The sequence below is a fragment of the Seriola aureovittata genome, chromosome 6 (genome assembly GCF_021018895.1).
Source record: "Seriola aureovittata isolate HTS-2021-v1 ecotype China chromosome 6, ASM2101889v1, whole genome shotgun sequence".
NCBI lineage: Eukaryota > Metazoa > Chordata > Actinopteri > Carangiformes > Carangidae > Seriola > Seriola aureovittata.
In genome coordinates, this window is record NC_079369.1 from 29533911 (window position 1) to 29553945 (window position 20035).

A 20035-nucleotide genomic window follows, 5' to 3' on the forward strand; every position below is an offset into this window, starting at 1 on the left:
ATAAAAACTAATGTATTTGAGCTGTACTATACTGACAACTGCTTCAAAATCTTAACCGTCTATTTTTGGTTCATACTATCGAGTGCGTATGGTTAATACATATGTCTATGAGGTAACAGCCCCACACATCTATTAAGAGTCTCATTTTGCTCCTGATTGTTCAGTTCTAGCTGTTTCCTACTAAACACCATTTTGATGTAAAATTGGTCAATACCTTCACCTGTGAAGGTGGTGACTGTGCTTGAGTTGATCCATGACTTAATTACAATTTAATATTTATAAATTCTGTTCTTAAAAATGTTAGTGAGTTTGGTGTTGCTCCACTTGAACCAGTTCTCCACCTGAGACCAAGAACCACCGTCAACAGCTGCAGTCCAGGACGGTGGAGTTACGAGACCAGAGACCTGCTGCAGGCAAGACCCTATGTGACTGTGGGCCACAGCTCCACACATGTAAACAGTAACAAAGTAAATATTAGTTGCATTTTTATCAATCAGTTTATTAAATTAGCCTTTGATTATGTTTAGATTAGAAAAAAATTGGCCCAAGGCCAAACTTACTTGCCGACCCCTGATATATGGTGAAAATCATTTTAAAACAAGACAGTGATTATCTAGTCTCTCAGTCAAGGTTTAGTTACAACTCTGAACTGACACTGACTATTGATTAAATATTGAATTTAAAATGTTGATTGACTGGACATACTGGGCAATATAGATACACATCTCTCAGCAAATAATAACATCATGTGTATAACATCTGGTACATCTGGAATATTCATCCAGAATAATAACACTCAAAGCTCTATGTGAGGGGGTTGATGCTGAAAAAAAGGCCAAGAAAACTTGTACCAATAAACATGAGTGTTGACAGTATATATAATATTCATCAGCACTTTACTCCTGTGCTCACATCAGTCTCAATACTGTGAGTATGACTCAGTGTTGAGTGCTGTAATTTGATGGCACCCTTACTCCCTGTATCATGGTAGACTGATATACTGCACTGCTGTATTGTATAAGGTTTACAGTACATACAGTACATGATGTCACCACGCTCCCAGTGAGCGCCAGTTCATCTGTGTGAGCAATGATGAGACGACACAACACAGCCGTCCGCATCAGTCCGCACTTTATTATTAAATAAATATGCCAAGAGGCTAAAGATGATCCGAGTATGTTCTGCTTACCCTCCATACGCAGTAGAGGACTGCGCACTCCAATAAAAACCTTAACAGGTTATCGGCCCAGGCAGAGTTGGACAGAAGATAGTGTGGCATACAGAGCCATCAGTGGGTTGATATACCTACATTATTATTATTATTTACACGTTTAACATAATTTCCATTTAGTATAGCTCATGTTCAGAGTGTGGTGAAAGTTGTCTGTGTTTTATGATAAGGATAGGTTGGTTTTGAAATATGTAGTGTTATCTAGCAGCATGCAGTGTATAACTCCGACAGGCAGCACTAGCGCGTTCGCTACACTATGTGTTCAGGGACAAGGGAAGTCTCGCATGAACACGTTCAGAAAACGAGAACACACACTTGAGTGTGAAGTTACTGTGTATGTGTGGTGAACGGTGATGATAAAGTACATATGTTTGCTCTTTGCAGGTAAAAAAGGGAGAGTTAGAATTGTGTAGTTGATGGGTGAATATGTTGCGTCGTGGTTTACGGTGCCGGTTGTGTTATATGTGGGATTGTTTATGAACGTTATTTGTTCAGCAAACGTCTGAGAGATGCAGGCGAGGGCATGAGTGATAGATTAACTGTTGCCATGATACTAGGTGGGCACCCAGAGTCCTTCAAGCCTCTAGCTGTCCATGTAACGCAAAACGAAGATAATGTTACGTTGGCAGACTTTAAAAGAAGACTACGAGTCTATGAAGAGGCAGAGAAAATGAACACGGCAGAGTCTACAGATAATGTGATGAAGACACATGTGAGACAAGGCAGAGGTCCCACTAAGACGCATGCTGCCAACAGAAAAGATGAAGATGCCAATGTTACATGCTCCAAGTGTGGAATAAAAGGCCACAAGGCAAGAAAGTGTTACAGAAAAGTGTGGTGCAGTTACTGCAAAAATAATACACACCAAGAATCCATGTGCAAGAAAAAGGGGGGACAAGATGGTGCCAGAAAGGTCACAGAGGAAGAAAATGGCAACCAAGATCATCTCCTGAAGGCCAAGCACACAAAGAATGAGAGACCGCCAGACAAAGTAAAAATCAATGGCATCATGGTGGATGGAGGAGCGACATCCCACATCGTGAACGACATAGGAAGGTTTAAAAGCTTTGATGATACCTTCCAGCCGGAGACCCATTCAGTGGAGTTAGCTGACGGCACCAAATGCAGTGGAATAGCACAATGAAGGGGAACGGCGATGACAGAGCACGGCTACGGGATGCACTGTACATGCTTTCATACCCACATGATATCTTTTCAGTGAGCAGGTATTTTTGTTGGATATGATAAAAACACAGCCCAGCTTACCTAGTGTACTATCCACACACAGAGAGTGTCCAAAAACACAGGTTGGTGAAGTTCACAACCAAAACAGCTAATGAAAAAGGAACACAAACATCTGAGTCATACATAGGATATGGTGATGCTGGTACATCCCAAGGTCAATAACAGTGAAGAAAATGTTGATGACAAAATGCAAAATGTACCAGGTCAAGTAATTCAGAGTGGTGTTTCTGGGGCTTTACCTGAACAGACTGAGAGCACACAGCCAGGTAGAGTCACTGAGACTGCAAACAGAAGGAACCAACAGAGAATCAGAAAGAAACCAGCTTACTTACAGGAATTTGAGACTAAGGATACGGTGGACAAACTGCAAACATGTGTGGGCTCTTGTTATAGAGCAGTATGTGGCATTCCTCAAACTTACCACGATGCCATAGCGTCAACCCGGTCAAGGCAGTGGAAAAATGCCATGAACGAGGAGATGCGATCACTGGAGGAGAACGAGACCTTCAGCCTCACCCAATTGCCACCAGGCAAGTAGGCAGTGGGGGGGCAGATGGGTCTACGCACTAAAAAGTGACATAGATGGATAAAATAAATACAAAGCGAGATTCGTAGCAAAAGGCTACAGTCAAAAAACCAGGAAGCGATTACGAGGAGACATTCTCACCCACAGCTGACATGACAAGTGTGAGAGTGATCATGCAAAAGGTAACGCAGGAAGATTTAGTCCTACACCAGATGGATGTTAAAATGGCTTATTTGCATGCACCAATTGACTGTGAGCTCTATATAGAGCAACCAGAAGGTTATGAGAAAAAGTCAGAAACAGGTGAAAAGCTAGTATGCAAGTTGCAAAAGTCTCTCTATGGTCTAAAGCAGTCAGGCAGAAACTGGAATGCTATGTTATATACATGTGTGACTGAGAATGGTTTTGTACAGAATCCTGCAGATCGCTGTGTGTATACAAGGGAAAAACATAACGAAAAGGTGATGTTACTTGTATGGGTTGAAGATCTTATCATTGCAGCAAGCAACGAGGGTGTACTCAACAGTGTAAAGATGATGCTCACTGAAAGGTTTAAGGTGAAAGATCTGGGAAAATTGAAGCATTTTCTGGGGATAGATTTTAACCAAACAGATGGTCAAGTTAAAATGTCACAGAAGAGATATGTGACCAAAATACTGGAGAGATTTGAAATGCAGGATTGCAGGTCCAGAGAGACCCCTTGTGAGTCAAAACTAGAGTACATAGAAGATGCTGAAAAGATGAAAGAGCCAAGAAAGTAGGCAGTGGGAAGTTTAATTTACTTATCCACATGCATTAGACCAGATATCACCATTGTGGTCAAAAGTAAACTATCTCAGCACTTTTCTGAACCGACAGAAGAACACCGGAACACAGTAAAACATGGTACAGCAGAACAGGAGTTATGCTTTAAAAGGAGTGGGACAGAGAAACTAGGTCTCAGAGTGTACAGTGATGCTGACTGGGCATCAGACAGGTGTAGTACATCAGGATATTCTGAGTGAGAGAAGTTCCCTGATCTCATGGAAGACAAGAAAACAAGCGACAGTAGCACTGTCTACTTGCGTGGCAGAATACATATCCTTCGCCTCAGCTATACAGGAATGTATGTACTTAGAGCAACTACTCAGGGGTATAGAAAAATACCAATATGCACAAACAAAGGTGTACAAAGACAATCAGGGTACTATAGCACTAGCCAAAAACCCAATAAACAGGCAAAGGTGCACATTGACATTAAGTACCATTTCATAAGAGAAACTGTAAACAGTGGAAGGGTCATTTTGGAATACTGTCCTACTGAGCAAATGATTGCTGATCTGATGACAAAGTCAGCCACCAAGCTAAAACTAAAGAAATTTGCTCAGGATTTGTTTGGCACTTAGACATGCAGAGTGTTTTGTTTACATGGCTAAAGGGAAACCATGTTTTTGTATTTTATTTTCAGATAACCCAGAGAGCTGAGAGCAAGTGGGGGTGTTAAGTGTTGTAATTTGATGGCTCCCTTACTCCCTGTATCATGGTAGACTGATATACTACACTGCTGTATTGTATAAGGTTTATGATGTCACCACGCTCCCAGTGAGCGGCGGTTGTTCTGTGTGAGCCATGATGATGAGAGGACAACACAACCATCCGCATCAGTCCGCACTTTATTGTTAAATAAATATGCAAAGAGGCTAAAATGATCCGAGTATGTTCTGCTTATCCTCCATACACAGTAGAGGACTGCGCACTCCAATAAAAACCTCAACGATCAGGAAGGTACAGACATCTTGTTCATTTTTTAACAGTACAATGGGAAGATCGGGCGACTGCAGTGATAACAATGTGACACTGAGAATGTGGAGCTCCTCAGATGAACACCAGGTATGAGTCCAACCCAGTGAGAAGCATAGGATCAAAATGTGGCAAACCTATAAATCCCACATCTTCACATCACATTCACATTCAACACATCAGTGCAGGAGGGTTACACATCTTCAGTGATGCAGCTGGAATCAGTAAACAGTAATTCATCTTCAAACTGCTGCAACATTAATTTATTGAAGTGAATATTTTTTTAGTAAAACCTTAAGGGCAGTACCGTAGTTATGAGTGTCAATCACACAGTAAGGTTCCATTTAAAAGCAGCTCTGTCTGTAAACCTCTTAACATGTGGGGCAGCCTGAGCTGTATGGATGACATCACTACTCACTCTCTGTGTTAGAAGGCAGCATCAGTCTAGTCAGCAGCAGGAGATGAAGAGCTCCCCTGGTGAATCTGAGGTCCATGCTGTGACTGTCGCTACGGCCCTCTGGTCCTCACACTCCTGTTGATTGGCTATGACCTCACACGATCACAGGGGGACACCTGCAAAGAAACAAAACATGTTTAAGGTAGAAGTTCAGTGTGTGTCAGAGTTTCCGCGTCTATAGCGTTTTCTTAGCGATATTTTTATCGTTTTTATAAATACTTTATCACGGATGTTTTTTTCTTCAGTACACCAGACTTTATTATGAGGAATGTGTTATTGAGTTCCCCGCCCAGTGACAGTAAAGTCCAGCACTCCTGCAGGGCAGCATCTCACTCTCAGCTCACCTGTGATGTGATTTTGCCAAATTATTAGGGAGAAGTGTCTAAAACTGATGCAGTGCAGTACAACAGCCTTGCAACAAACAATACTTTTCTTGATGGTAGTAATGTTCAGTTTTGATCTTTTTGGCAGGTGCAGTTGTTGAACTTTTCAACTACAGTTGCTGGATTATACCATGTTATAATATAAAATGTCATATATATGTTTTATAATATTATAATATTTTGATCATCCCTTTATATCAATAAAGATAGACCAAATATTAAAACAGTTTGGACTGTTTCTAAATTTTAACACAATACAATTCAAACTACAGCCTCCAAACTGTCCATGAAGAAAAATCACCTCTGTAGAGCAGCTTCAACAATAGTTCAGTGTTAAACCTTCATGAAGGCGAGGTTTACTGCAGGACTGTTATATTGGACTACATTTAGTTTACCTAGTTTTACTTGATAATGTGGTGTTATGGCCCAGAGGTCATTTGGAGCACGTTTCTGATGTGTAATTTGTGTGTGCTTTAATGTTGTGCTTGTGTTGTGGATATCTCTCTCTCTCTCTCTAGGGATCCTGCTGAGGTGTGTGTGTGTGTGTGTGTGTTGGGATGTAGGTGTGCAGGGGCTGATTGAATGATTGACTGTGTGAGTTTGTAGGTTGTTCCAGGGAGCTGATTGGTGCCAGCCTCCAGGCTTGCAGTTTTAAGGCCGGCTTCTTCCAGCTTCTGCAGGGGCTCATCTCTTCCCACTTCCAACCAGCCTGCCAGCCAACATGTTCTGAAAGTGTACATAGTTACTTATGTGAAATGTCAGCCCAGGTGCCCTAGGGGTGGGTAGCAATTTTGTTTAACCCAATTTTCTCCTGTTTTTGTTAGGTTAGGAGTTAGGTTACTGGCTTGTTTTTTTGTTCCTCTTTTGTTTGAGTAGGTAAGTTTAGGTTCCTTAGTTTTAGTTACTTCTGTTTGTTATTTTGTTGCTAGCCCACCCTGAAGATAAAGAAATCTTGAATAAAAACCCTAATGGGCTGTAATTCCTTGTGGCTGGTGGTTCTTGGGAGCTGGGAAGAGGGGAGTCTCTCAGTATTTATGTTGGGCCAGGGTTTCCCTTAGGCCGGGTCGTAACAGTGGCAACTGGGTGTATGCTTATAAATACCTAGGTGTGCACCTGGACAGTAAACTGGACTGGTCCCTGAACACGGATGCCATCTGCCCTCTCCACAATATTCTGGCAGGACAGAGAAGCAGCAACAGCTGCAGCAAACGTCTCATCTCACTGCGCTGCAGAACAGAGAGGTTCAGGAGATCCTTTGTTCCCACTGCCATCAGGCTATACAACACCTCAGCCAAAGGAAGTCGACTAATCTAATTATTATTGTTTATTTAGTATCAAATGTTGTTATAATAATAATAATAATTATTATTATTATTATCAACAAAGAGCTAATGGACACATGAATTTCCCCTAGGGGATAAATAATGTATCTATCTATCTATCTATCTATCTATATTTGTTACATGCATGCTTTACTGATACAGCTGTTGGAGTGCACAAATATCATTTAAAGGTCCATATAGTTTGAAGGTAGATGTCCATGTGTTGTTTGATCAAAATCAGGTCTAGGTTCTGTATTAATACTGTGAAAGTATCAAAGCACTCAGTCCACAGAGAAATGTACAAAGCCTGTATTCATAAACTCAGCCTTAAATCCAGCCATCTGGATTTCTGGAACTTTGTGATGTCAGGAAAAAGCAGTGTGCTCTTAGCCACACCCAAGCCCCACCCACTTCGACCCACCATCCAACCTTGCAGGATTTTGTTTGTTTTGAGTGTTAACCTGAAGCCTGCTATATTTTTATTGGAACACTCAGAAAACAGTCAGCCAATCAGAAGAGAGTCTCCTCTCTTACCAGACCTTGGTTGGTCGAGTGTGGGGCTTTTCTCATTGGTTGTTTGATTTGCTGTGAACATTTTCTATTATGTCATCAGGGAGCATTTACAGCATTTCGACAACAGTTTTTAACTCCATCCCCAGTATCACACATTTGTCCAGACAGATACTGGTTTTGATCTTGTCTTGCTTTATTTGTTTTTATTTTTTTGACAAATGAAGAAAACAGGAAGCATGCGAGATGACATATAACAACACTGTATACTTAAGGTATGCTCTTTCACAATGAGGCTGTGGGGCCACCCCAACAAAAATTCACCCTGGTATAAGAAGATTAATACGCTCCCACTCCTGAGGTTAATAAAATAATGCACTTAAAAGGTAAGCCTGCATGACTTTATTATAAGCACTGGCTTCTTGATATTTTTCCTATGGTTTCCATGTGACCACTGGAACACCAGCCCAGCCACTAGGGTTGTCACAATACTAGAATTTCAAACTCGATACTGATACCCAGGAAAATGTTCGATACTTGATACTGATTTTGATGCCACAGGGAGAAAATATGACCCTTACCCTAACCCTTTTTTAAAATAAAGATTAGAACAATACAAACAATAACATCAATGACAACACTATTTTTAGGTTGACTGAGGTAGTGCATAAAACAACAACTGTAACTATACTGTAAGGTGTATATATATGACATGCAAATGTATTCAGCTACAGCCATGTTTATTTTCTGTGCTTCTGGTGACTTGGCACCATATTTTCGTTGCTGATCGAATAGAGTTGGGAGGGTAGGCTGCCGCTTTTTCTGTCTAGTTGCTGGTCGACTTTTCACAGTTTTAATCTGGGACTTTAAGAAAAATATAACACTTTTCAGACTCAAATAATTGTGTTATCCTGTTAAATTAACACTGTGTACTAACGTTACAGACGGGCAAGACTGATAACGTTTCCTGCCTTTGCTTACAGTTTTTTCTGAATGCTTAAGCGCTAATCATGTTCTTGTAGCACAATTTCTAAAACTATTAATACATATAGCAAAACCACTCACTGAGTTAGCCAAACTAAAAGCGCAAATACTGCTTTGCACTCAGTTTGTAATTTTGTAACACACACTTTGCAAAACTGTAGGCACAATTCACTGCACAGCACTCTTTTTGCAGAACTTTAAACACAACTCACTGCTTACACTCAATTGCCAAATTTCCAAAACACTCCTAGCAAAATTATACACATGTATGGCTATTATTTACACTATTTTGCCAACTGTCTGGCACACTTTCACATGTGAAAACAATTTTAGAGAATTAGTTCACTTTGCAATCAGCCTAAGCACTATAAATAAGCCACAGGTAAGCTGTCTGTGTGGAGTACAATGGAAGGAGCAAGAAGAGTAAGAATCAGAGGAGGCCGAGGAAGAGGACGTGGAGGTGAAGGAGTTGGAGGAAGAGGACGTGGACGTGGAGGTGAAGGAGTTGGAGGAAGAGGACGTGGAGGTGAAGAAGCGAGAGGGTTAGAGGAAGTTAGAGGAAGAGGACAAGGAGGAGCAAGAGGAGGACGAGGAGGGGGAAGAGGAAGGGTAAGAAGAAGAAACAGAATAACTGATGACATCAGAGCAACAATAGTGGACCATGTCATAAACCATGGAATGACCCTGAGGGAAGCTGGCCAACGGGTTCAGCCTAATTTGAGCCGCTACACTGTAGCGAGCATCATTAGGACATTTCGAAATGAAAATCGGTAAGTACAGTCACATTGCACTAAGATTTGTAGCACTGCCCTACTCTAATGAGAAACACAACAATACCATACATACAAAAATTCTGAAATTGTTACTTTACAGAATTGCTAGACGTCCAGATGTTGGGGGCAGAGGAAGAATGTTCACTCCAGAGCAAGAGTCCCATATAGTGAATATGGTGATTGCCAATAACGCAATAAGACTACGCGAAATACAGCAGCGTATAATTGATAATGACACCATCTTCCAAAATATACGCAGTGTGAGCATGTCAGTACTAAGTCGTGTACTTGCCCGCAACAGAATAAGGATGAAACAAATTTACAGAGTTCCTTTCGAAAGAAATAGTGAACGTGTGAAGCAACTGCGATATGAGTACGTGCAGGTAAGCTATAGTGTCATTGGTTCTGAATTTCGAAGTGCATAGGCTAGTGTAGTGCTGTGTATGGGCCTGATGTGTTGCATTTGTTTTGTCTTGTCCAGAGAGTAATGGAGCTGGAGGCAGATGCCATGGGACACGAGCTGCTCTTTGTCGATGAGGCAGGTTTTAACCTCAGTAAAACAAGGAGGCGTGGTAGGAACATTATTGGACACCGTGCAATAATCAATGTCCCAGGACAACGTGGTGGTAACATCACCATGTGTGCAGCTATCAGCCAAAATGGTGTTGTTCACCATCATGCAACCATTGGCCCATATAACTCTGCACACATGATTGCATTCCTGGACACCTTACACGACATTCTCACTGTTCAGAGACCAGAGCAGACCCGATATGTTATCATATGGGACAATGTTAGTTTCCATAGGGCTGCTTTGGTCCGCAACTGGTTTACCGATCACCCACTCTTCATGGCACTCAACCTCCCCCCATACTCTCCATTCTTAAATCCGATTGAAGAGTTCTTTTCTGCCTGGCGCTGGAAAGTCCACGACCGCCATCCCCATCAACACGCAGCCCTTTTACAGGCCATGGAGGAGGCATGTGGAGATATTGAGCAGGCATCATGTCAGGCCTGGATACGGCATGCAAGGAGGTATTTTCCCCGGTGCCTTGGACTGGAGGACATCGCATGCGATGTAGATGAGATTTTGTGGCCGGACCCAGAGAGACGGCATGATGTAGGCTGATTGTCTTTTTTTTGTGAATTTATTATTTTGTGTTCTGTGCTGTGTCTTTGTTTTGACGAGTGTGAATAAACACCAATACTTGAAGTTTGGATCCCTGTGTGTTTACAGAACTATGACAAAAGTATGACCTCAAACTGACCTAGCCTACCTTGTGCACAGAGGAAGCAAAAGCCAGATGTGTTTTGTATTCATACCATCAGTGTGTAGTTGGCACATTATGTGCTTAGTAAATGATGGCATGTGTTTACTGTTTGATACGAAAACACCATTTTTACTAAGGTGTGAAGAGTTAATCAAGCTGTGTTCGCTTTTGCAAGAGAACTATAACGTTTTGATAATTTGGTGAAAGGTTTTCTCATTTGTGTGTAGAGTTTAGCAAAAATAGCCAATGTTGCAAAAAATGTGCTTAAGCATTCAGAAAAAACTGTAATGTAGTTTTATGCTGTCGACGCCAGCTCAGTGTTGTGAACGTCAACTAGTGTTCATGTGTTCAGCTGCTAATGAGGGGAGGGGCTTGTGTGCCTGCCTGTCTGCAGTGGTGCTTGTATGAAGTGTCAACTGGAGGAGGCGAAGACAGCACTCTTGGTATCGATACTGTTGCAAATGAATATCTAATACAATACAAATTTTTAGTATCAATTAGTATCTGAGTATCAATTTTTTGACAACCCTACCAGCCACACATTTCCACATACTATAGCAATAACTGTCACACAGGCAGTATGTGTCTACACTGGCAGGTGTTTATATGTCTGTGCCATTCAGTATACTGTATGTTAAATATACTTGACCACTGAAAAGTTTATACTGTGGAATACATTTAAAAGAAAAGAAAACCTACACACAGTTCATGAAAGCCTTGAATGTTTCCACACAGTTGAATAAAAAGCCACTTTTCAGTCTGAAAGTTGAGCAATTGGAGAAACTCTCACAGATGTTTCACAGTAAGTTTGGGGAAATCTTTGACAAGTCGTTAGGTGTTGCTCTGACAGGGGCAGGAAGGAGATGAAGTACTGCATTTCAACAGCATCAACAGCTTTTCTTCACACCACTATGTCATGTCTGCCACCAACAGTGCAGAGCCAGGTGCAAAACAAATCACAACACATCCACTGTACAGCACCTCATACTCTACAGACAGCAATCTGTACGATTCATGACAAATACCCACATCTGGTTACTCTTTACATTGCAGCAGTGTTTTAGTTCATGCTGTATGCAACATAACATTAAACATGTGATAAATGTCAAGTGATATTAAAAGTGTTAAAGGACCAGTTAAAGCAGCATATTCCTGCTGTGATAACCTGATAGGTCAGTTTGTTCAGTGAATTCAAGTAGTTTTGTTGGTGTTATATTACGGATACCTGTTATGCACTAGTACTAATGCTATGATATGTAGCATGTCTAAGAAACGTATGCGATGATAGAGAGAGAGAGAGAAATAGAGAGGGAGAAAGCATTTTCTATGACTTACAAAGAGAAAACTCCTGCGACACGGTCAGCCTCAGCTCCATCTCTGTAATGTTCAGTGCAAACGTTGTGCCTTTTGAAAAAGATTAAAATGAAAATTTTAAACCCAGCAGGTAACACTGAGTACTGGTTCTGCCAACACAGAAAGTTCAATGAATGATTGCTCTTGATTATAAACTGAGTTTTTCAGCAACATGAATGTGAGCAGAGACTCTCAGATACACAGTGTTGCATTTGAAGTATTCTCCAGTCAACTGCCCTCAGCTTCTAACAACCAACAAGCTTTTGTTCATGGTGTCATCTATTAGCAAAAAGGGGATATAATATCAATAAGAATTTCTTTATTAGTGTATAATCACCTAGAAGTAATCATAGTTGTGTTTTCGTTTGCTTAGAATGAGCCATTTATATCTATCCGCCATGTTGTGCCACCATCTTTCTACAGTTGCCCAGAACAGACAAACCGAACCAAACAGTGGCTCTATATGGGGCCTTTCCTGTTTTGTATACGATTGTATATGGAATACGAAAAGGAAGAAAGGAGAAAGTGGTAATGTGCAATGTTTTGCCAAATGGAAGATCACATGGGAAAAAGCAGGGGTGTGTGAACCATTGTTGTCAAAGAAGCAAAAACACTAAGAAGCCAAACAATAGCAGGACAGGTGACAGCAGAAAACCAGGATCAAAAAGGTGTGGCCGTTTCGAAAAGGAAATTGTTGAGGAGGGACAATTGTTTTCAGAGTTACACCGAAGTCGCCTGCTATCTGCAGGACAGGTAATTTAGCCTACCAATCTAATTGTAATCTGTTGATTGATAGCTTTAGCTAATGCAACAACATGGCTAACACTAACTAATGCTAGTTACAAGTACAAGTTTCCTTTCCCCCCATGTTTTTATTGAAAATATGTAATTAATATCATGTTAATAAATTTACAATCATGTGCCAAAAGTAAAATTTATCATTATGTGGATCCAAAATATCCAGTGACCTTTCAGAGATTGGCCCACAGCTGCTGAAAATCATTGCCAATTAAAGTGTAGAGCTCATGTGCTTATAGTAGACCTTGTAATTGCTGAGCTGTTCTTCATTTAGTTTGGTTTTATATGTCCAGGTGAGCCGACCCTCCCTGCACCTTGGGATGTAAATGAATGTATTACAGGTGTATGTCACTGTGTGATGTAGCACTTATTTTCTTGCTGTTGTTGCTGTTTCATCATACTCTGAGTGTGTGTCATGGTGCCAGGAACATGGCAAAAAAATAGCTGCTGTTTCTCCTGTCCTCGCTATTCTCCTCCTCGCAAACTTTCCTTTTAAAATAATTTGTGATTTGAGACGGGGAAGTTTTCAAGGAGCTGGGTGTGCTTGGATGTAAAAGATATAATATTCATTCCACCTTTTATGTGAAAAGAGGTGACAACTGGTTTGGTTTTACTTGCTATTACATTGTTCACAGCACTTTCAAAACATGACCGAAAATATGGGACAAATTGCGTCCCGTATTGATTAAAATCCACCAAGTATCGAGAAAACAAGTACTAGAATTTTGGGCAGGCCTATTCACCTATTCTACTGTATTTAGAATAGATAATCTGTTAAGTTTTTCAGTAATTTTTCTCTGTTTGTTTTCCAGGTCTTTGTAATCACACCACCACACACAGGCCCCCTACAACTTGTTCATCTGTCCCAGATGAACAAGATCCCAGATCCCAGATCTGTTGATGAGATATATCAGCATTCAGCCCTTATTAGCCTTAGAGATGCAAAGGACCAGATCAGAGGGCTTGAAAGGCACCAACAATGACTGCTGTGGATGGAATCACCTAGGATTCATGTGCTGAGGTTTCAACACATGGCTGCTATCTGAGTCCCTGACTATAACTACCATGAGACAGCTGACACCTGAAGAAACATATGTTGCTCAGTGCAAAAGACTAAGGCACTGCTGGGACTTTACATACCAAGTTGTTACAGAAAGCATAACATTAATTATGTATTAATCAGTAATGACAATAATTGATTATGTTTTTATGGTGTGCTCTAAAGGCTGTCAGTTGTTAATAATGAAAAACTGATATTGATATTTGTGTGATACAGTTTCAGAAGGCTGTACAAGAAAAACGCCGGAAGATACAGAGTGTATGCCCTGAAATGTGAAAAAAACTATGTACAGTGGCAAGAAAAAGTGAACCTTTTGGAATTTCATGTTTTTCTGAGTAAATTTGTCATAAAATGTGATCTGATCTTCATCTAAGTCAAGGGTATTGACAAATATAATGTGTCTTAAATAATACCACAATGAAAAATTGATCTTTCATGTCTTTATTGAGAATAACCAAAAAATCCTCATAGTGCTTGTGGAAAAAGTATGTGAACCCTTGAATTAATGACCTCAAAAAAGCTAATTGGTGTCAGGTTTTAGCATACCTGGAGTCTCGTTAAGACAATGAGTTTGGGGGTGTGGACTAAAGCTACTTTGACTGATAAAAACCCCTCAAACTTTTGGAGTTTGTTTTGCAAAAGAAGAACACGTTTATGTGCCATGCCTCGCCAAAAAGCTTTCAGAGGATCTACGATCAAGAATTATTGATTTACATAAAGCTGGCAAGGGTTACAAAGTGATTTCAAAGACTTTAGAAATTCACCAGTCTACAGTTAGGCAAACAATCTACAAATGGAGACACTTTGGGACAGTTGCTATTCTACCAAGAAGTGGACGCCCAGTCAAAATGACACCAAGAGCACAACGAAGACTCATCAATGAGGTAAAAAAACAACCCCGAATGATTTGAAGGCATCATTGGAACTGGCTAACATCTCTGTTCATGAGTCTACAATACGTAAAACATTGAACAAGCAGAGTATCTACGGCAGGACACCACAATGGACTGCTTACTAAAAAGAACATTGCTGCACGCCTGAAGTTTGCAAAAGAGCACATTGACACTCCACAGCGTTATTGGCAAAATGTTTTGTGGACTGATGAAACTAAGATTGAACTATTTGGAGAAAACACCCAGCACTACATCTGGCTTAGAAAGGGCACGGCATATCGTCATGAAAACATCATCCTAACCGTAAAGTATGGTGGAGGAAACCTCATGATTTGGGCCAGCCTGCAATCATTGAGGGGAAGATGAATTCCCAAGTTTATCAGAGAATTCTTCAGGATAATCTGAGAATGTCTGTACATCAGCTGAAACTCTCTAGAAAGTGTGTGATGCAACAGGACAACGACCCAAAACACCGGAGCAAGTCCACAACAGAATGGTTCCAGAAAAACAAAATCCGAGTGGCCAAGTCCGAGCCCAGACCTCAACCCAACAAAAATGCTATGGACTGACTTACACATGAGACGTCCAAAGAATATGGCAGAGCTTAAGCAGTTCTGCCAGGAAGAATGGGCAAAAATAACTCCTCTACAGGAAGCGCCAGTTATTAATTCTAAGGGTTCACTTATTTTTTCCACTGCCATTTTGAATGTTGAATGAGTGTGTTCAATAAAGACATGAAAGATCAGATTTTTTTCTTGTGTTATTATTTTAGACACATTATATTTGTCAATACCCTTGTGTAAGGTTTGAATGATGGTGAACCCTTACAATCAGGATGAAGGCCAGCAGGATTGGAGTACAAGCATGAGAGAGGACAGAATCAGGCACACAAAAGTTGGTTGCAGAGCTCTTAGTTTACTGGTGAGCTGAGGCAAATGACACAAACAACATCCAACAGTTCTTACATAGAGGTCACAGGACGGCTGGACAACCAAAGCAGTCTGACTGGTGTAGCAGGTTACATTGGATAGCAGCGGCAGCGGTGATGTCCAACCTGACCCCCATTCTCTGACCCCCTACCCTGCTTTCCCACCTGGTATAAGTACCCATAGCCTCTACCAAACATCACCTAGTGCAGGGACCCTAGACACTAGCACCACACATATTGAATACCTTTACAATTTAACCACTCTGATATTTACATAAACTAACCTTTGGCCTAACACAGATCAAAATAGAATACATAATAAACTAAAGAAATACCCAACAAAAGCCAAACTTAAGTAAAACCCCTCTACCCACTCCCCTCTCTCCTTCCTGCCCACTTGGTACAGCCTGATGAGGTAATTGACACCTGCTGAGTCTGGCAGCATTCCCATGTGTGCACTCCATGAAAACACGCCCCCCGGAAGTAGACCTCAAACAGAGAGAGTGGTTAGTAGGGGTTCCCAAAATAAAAGCACAACAAAAAATAAACTTCCTGTGTTAGCCAATGTGCATAGTTTTCACCTTAGTGAGGGGGATGCTTGCCAGCTCCCTCACACTTCTCTCCCCCTTCGGCAGGCTCGCCAACCACGTTGCGAGACAAAAAGTCAGCCACCGTGTTCTGCTTCCCTGGCCGGTAGTGGATGGAGAACCGATATGGTTGAAGGGACAGGAACCAACGTGTGATCCGGCTGTTGGTATCCTTCATTTGCTCCAGCCATTGCAGAGCCTTATGGTCCGTTTCCAAGTTGAACTCTCTCCCGAGCAGGTAGTACTTGAAGGTGTCGATGGCCCATTTAATGGCCAAACACTCCAGCTCCACTGCAGAATACCTGGTCTCCCTGGGAAACAGCTTCCTGCTAATGTATGCCACTGGTTTCCTTCCTTCCCCCTCTCCTTGCAGGAGGACCCCACCTATCCCTCGGTGAGAAGCGTCTGTCTGGACTATGAAGGGTAAGTTGAAGTTTGGGCTTTGCAGCACAGGCTCCTGGCACAGGGCTGCTTTGAGGTCCTGGAACGCCTTTTCCTGCTCCTCACCCCACACCACCTTGGTTTTCGCCGTGCTGGTGAGATCAGATAAGGGCGCCGCCCTTGCAGAAAAGTCCTGGATGAAACGCCTGTACCAGCCCACCAGACCGGGCCAGTAAAACCGGCTCGCAATCCTGTCCAAAGTCTTTTTAGCCCCTAGATGACCTGCCCAGGGAATACTATGGCCCAACTTTAACACCTGTTCCCGGAGCCCCTGTGGAACCACCAGTCTTTCCCTGTCATCTAGATTGGCTTTGTAGTACAGCACCTGGTCTCCAAGGAAGTAACCCTCCCCTGCCACCTGACCCCGCTGCACTACAGCTGCTTGTTTAAAGAGGTCCTGCAGTGATTCATCTTGTCTCTGAAGGTGCAGACAATCACAACTTTTATCAGTATCACACACCTCTGGCTCTGAAAGTCCTGAACCTGTTCTAACGGAACCTGCCATTTTCTCTTGCCTTTTCTGTCTCCTACTTTTCCTCACCTTCACCGGACTGTCAGTAAAAACCTCAAAGTAAGGTAATTCAGAGAGAACATTTAGATCCACCTCACCTGAATCCTGGTCTGGACCCTGACTCTCTGGGTCACCCTGTGCTGTGAACTGGGGAACTATCTCCTCTGGACCCTGAACAGTTTCAGCTAATACTGCCTGCCCCCCGCCCCTGCCTCTTAACTCGGCCCTGGACTGGGAAACATGCTCCTCCAGCTCCTGCTGCGATGGTCGTGTGCTCAACTGGGGCTGGCTCTCTTCCCTCTGCTGCTGCTCCACCTCATCACGAAGGTTATTCATTTGGACCTGCATTTGGCGCCATCTTTTGTCCTGTCTAATTGTTTCTTTGTCCCACCTGTCACTCAGGTCACGTTGGCACTGAAGAAATTGCTGCAACATGCTGGTAACTGAGTCCATCTCTGCAGGTACCAGGTGCTCCTCCCTAGGATGCATATTCAAAGGCAGCCCTCCTGCAGCACCCTCTTCCAGGCCATCTTCAGCCACCTCTGTCTTTGGAGCTCTGCCGTGTGCTTAGGTCCCATACTGTCAACTCTCCACGCTATACCCCTTCAATCTGGCCGCGTCTCATCCCACTTCTGACACCACATGTAAGGTTTGGATGATGGTGAACCCTTACAATCAGGATGAAGGCCAGCAGGATTGGAGTACAAGCATGAGAGAGGACAGAATCAGGCACACAAAAGTTGGTTGCAGAGCTCTTAGTTTACTGGTGAGCTGAGGCAAATGACACAAACAACATCCAACAGTTCTTACATAGAGGTCACAGGACGGCTGGACAACCAAAGCAGTCTGACTGGTGTAGCAGGTTACATTGGATAGCAGCGGCAGCGGTGATGTCCAACCTGACCCCCATTCTCTGACCCCCTACCCTGCTTTCCCACCTGGTATAAGTACCCATAGCCTCTACCAAACATCACCTAGTGCAGGGACCCTAGACACTAGCACCACACATATTGAATACCTTTACAATTTAACCACTCTGATATTTACATAAACTAACCTTTGGCCTAACACAGATCAAAATAGAATACATAATAAACTAAAGAAATACCCAACAAAAGCCAAACTTAAGTAAAACCCCTCTACCCACTCCCCTCTCTCCTTCCTGCCCACTTGGTACAGCCTGATGAGGTAATTGACACCTGCTGAGTCTGGCAGCATTCCCATGTGTGCACTCCATGAAAACACGCCCCCCGGAAGTAGACCTCAAACAGAGAGAGTGGTTAGTAGGGGTTCCCAAAATAAAAGCACAACAAAAAATAAACTTCCTGTGTTAGCCAATGTGCATAGTTTTCACCTTAGTGAGGGGGATGCTTGCCAGCTCCCTCACACCTTGACTTAGATGAAGATCACATCAGATTTTATGACAAATTTATTCAGAAAACCATGACATTCCAAAATGTTCACATACTTTTTCTTGCCACTGTATACATCTCTGAGTTGCAAGATTGTGAAAAGAAGAATCAGTAGTGGAGTAGGGGAACCTTCGACCAGATGATCATTTTCTCCTATCCTTTGTAATGTGTTTATATGTATTTAAATTACAATAAATATAGCATGTATATCTGATCATCTTTTATTTATTAATTACACTTGAATTCAAACTTCAATGGATCATTGAATAATAAATACTTGTACTTAAAATAAATTACATAATTTGAAGAACAATAATGGACTAGAAAATTTCTAAAGAAATTTTGAATGTGCCTGCTACTTGGTGCGTATCCATCACACATGTTCCAATCTCTACAGAGGACATGACGAGTTTCATTCATGTTGTAGAGAATTATTCTAACTCTGACCTCAGTCACAATCCCTCAAAAAGCTCTTTGAAACAGCAAGGACTGGCCAAAGTGACCTCAAAATTATGGTTTTGAAATTAAATTTGTCCCTACAACCACAGCAAGACATGTATACACACATGTACATGCCCTAACAGAAATTGATCTGCAATAAAACTTACTGTGATTGTGAACATGAACAACAGTAAAAAATGCTAATTAATGCTAGTTAATCAGTCTAGTTGTCATGCCCTCTGCCTCCTCGGCCTCTCCCCCTCTCTGTGCAGAGAGGTCGGCTGTGCTGGAGCCCAGGTGTCGCTGATCGCTGTCTGCAGCCTCAGCCTACTTAAGCTCCCTGCGTCAGTCAGTCAGCGCTGGATTGTAGACTCAGCTACCGAGTTAGTTCCGTCTCCAGCTCCTGAAAACGTATTCTAGTTGTCTCCATTCAGTCTGCCGTATACCCCTTCTAACCTGTTTCTCTTCTGCCCAGGATCACCTGCACTCCCACCCGGCCTCCAGCTTCCAGATCTCCTGCCCGGCTCAGCTCTCCTGCCTGCCACGCTCCTCCAGCCATCATCCGCCTCATCATCTGTCCCTTTATCTGCCCCGCACCTTCTCTTACAATAAAACTCCACCATCTGCCTCCAGTCTCTGCCTATTGAGTCCACCTACCTGGTCTCTAACACTAGTTAGCCAATCACAGTCAGCTGTGTGAAAGTTTGGGCAACAACTGCACTTGTGCACTTGTGTGTGTCTGTCAAAGTGCGTGTTTTGCAATGTGTGTATTGTTGTGTGTGGCAGTGGAGCTGTCTACTGTAGAGCCTCCAAAAAGCTTGTGTTACCATGTCGAGACACTTATACAGTTAATATCCAAAGGTAGAGATGGTTCGTGTGTCTGTCAATGTGTGCGTGCGTGGTGCCTAAGCTTAACCTTCAAAAAGTCCTTTGAAGTTGTCAGGATGAGCCAAAATGACCTCACAATAATGGTTTTAAACTAAATTTGTCCTCACAATTATAGAAAGAGTTAGGGTTACGCAAAGAACTAGGGCTGCCACTAACGACTATTTTCATAATGATTAATCTATCGATTATTTTATGGAATATTTGATTAATCTAAACAACTAATTTTCCTCCAGAAAATCTAA

The 20035-nt window shown here is 42.1% G+C and overlaps 1 protein-coding gene across 6 annotated transcripts in view; it reads right to left on the bottom strand.

The window, feature by feature from the left end:
• ptprfa (protein tyrosine phosphatase receptor type Fa) overlaps positions 1–20035 on the bottom strand; it is a 327453-nt gene that overhangs the window by 245308 nt on the left and 62110 nt on the right. For 5 of the 6 annotated variants that reach the window (XM_056377834.1, XM_056377829.1, XM_056377831.1 and 2 more), the window contains exon 2: positions 5200–5354. In XM_056377834.1, the coding sequence (XP_056233809.1) occupies positions 5200–5275 (76 nt within the window). In that variant the 5' untranslated portion in view covers positions 5276–5354. Of the gene's footprint in view, positions 1–5199; positions 5355–20035 lie in introns of those variants that run through there. The other variant, XM_056377835.1, reaches the window with a different exon arrangement.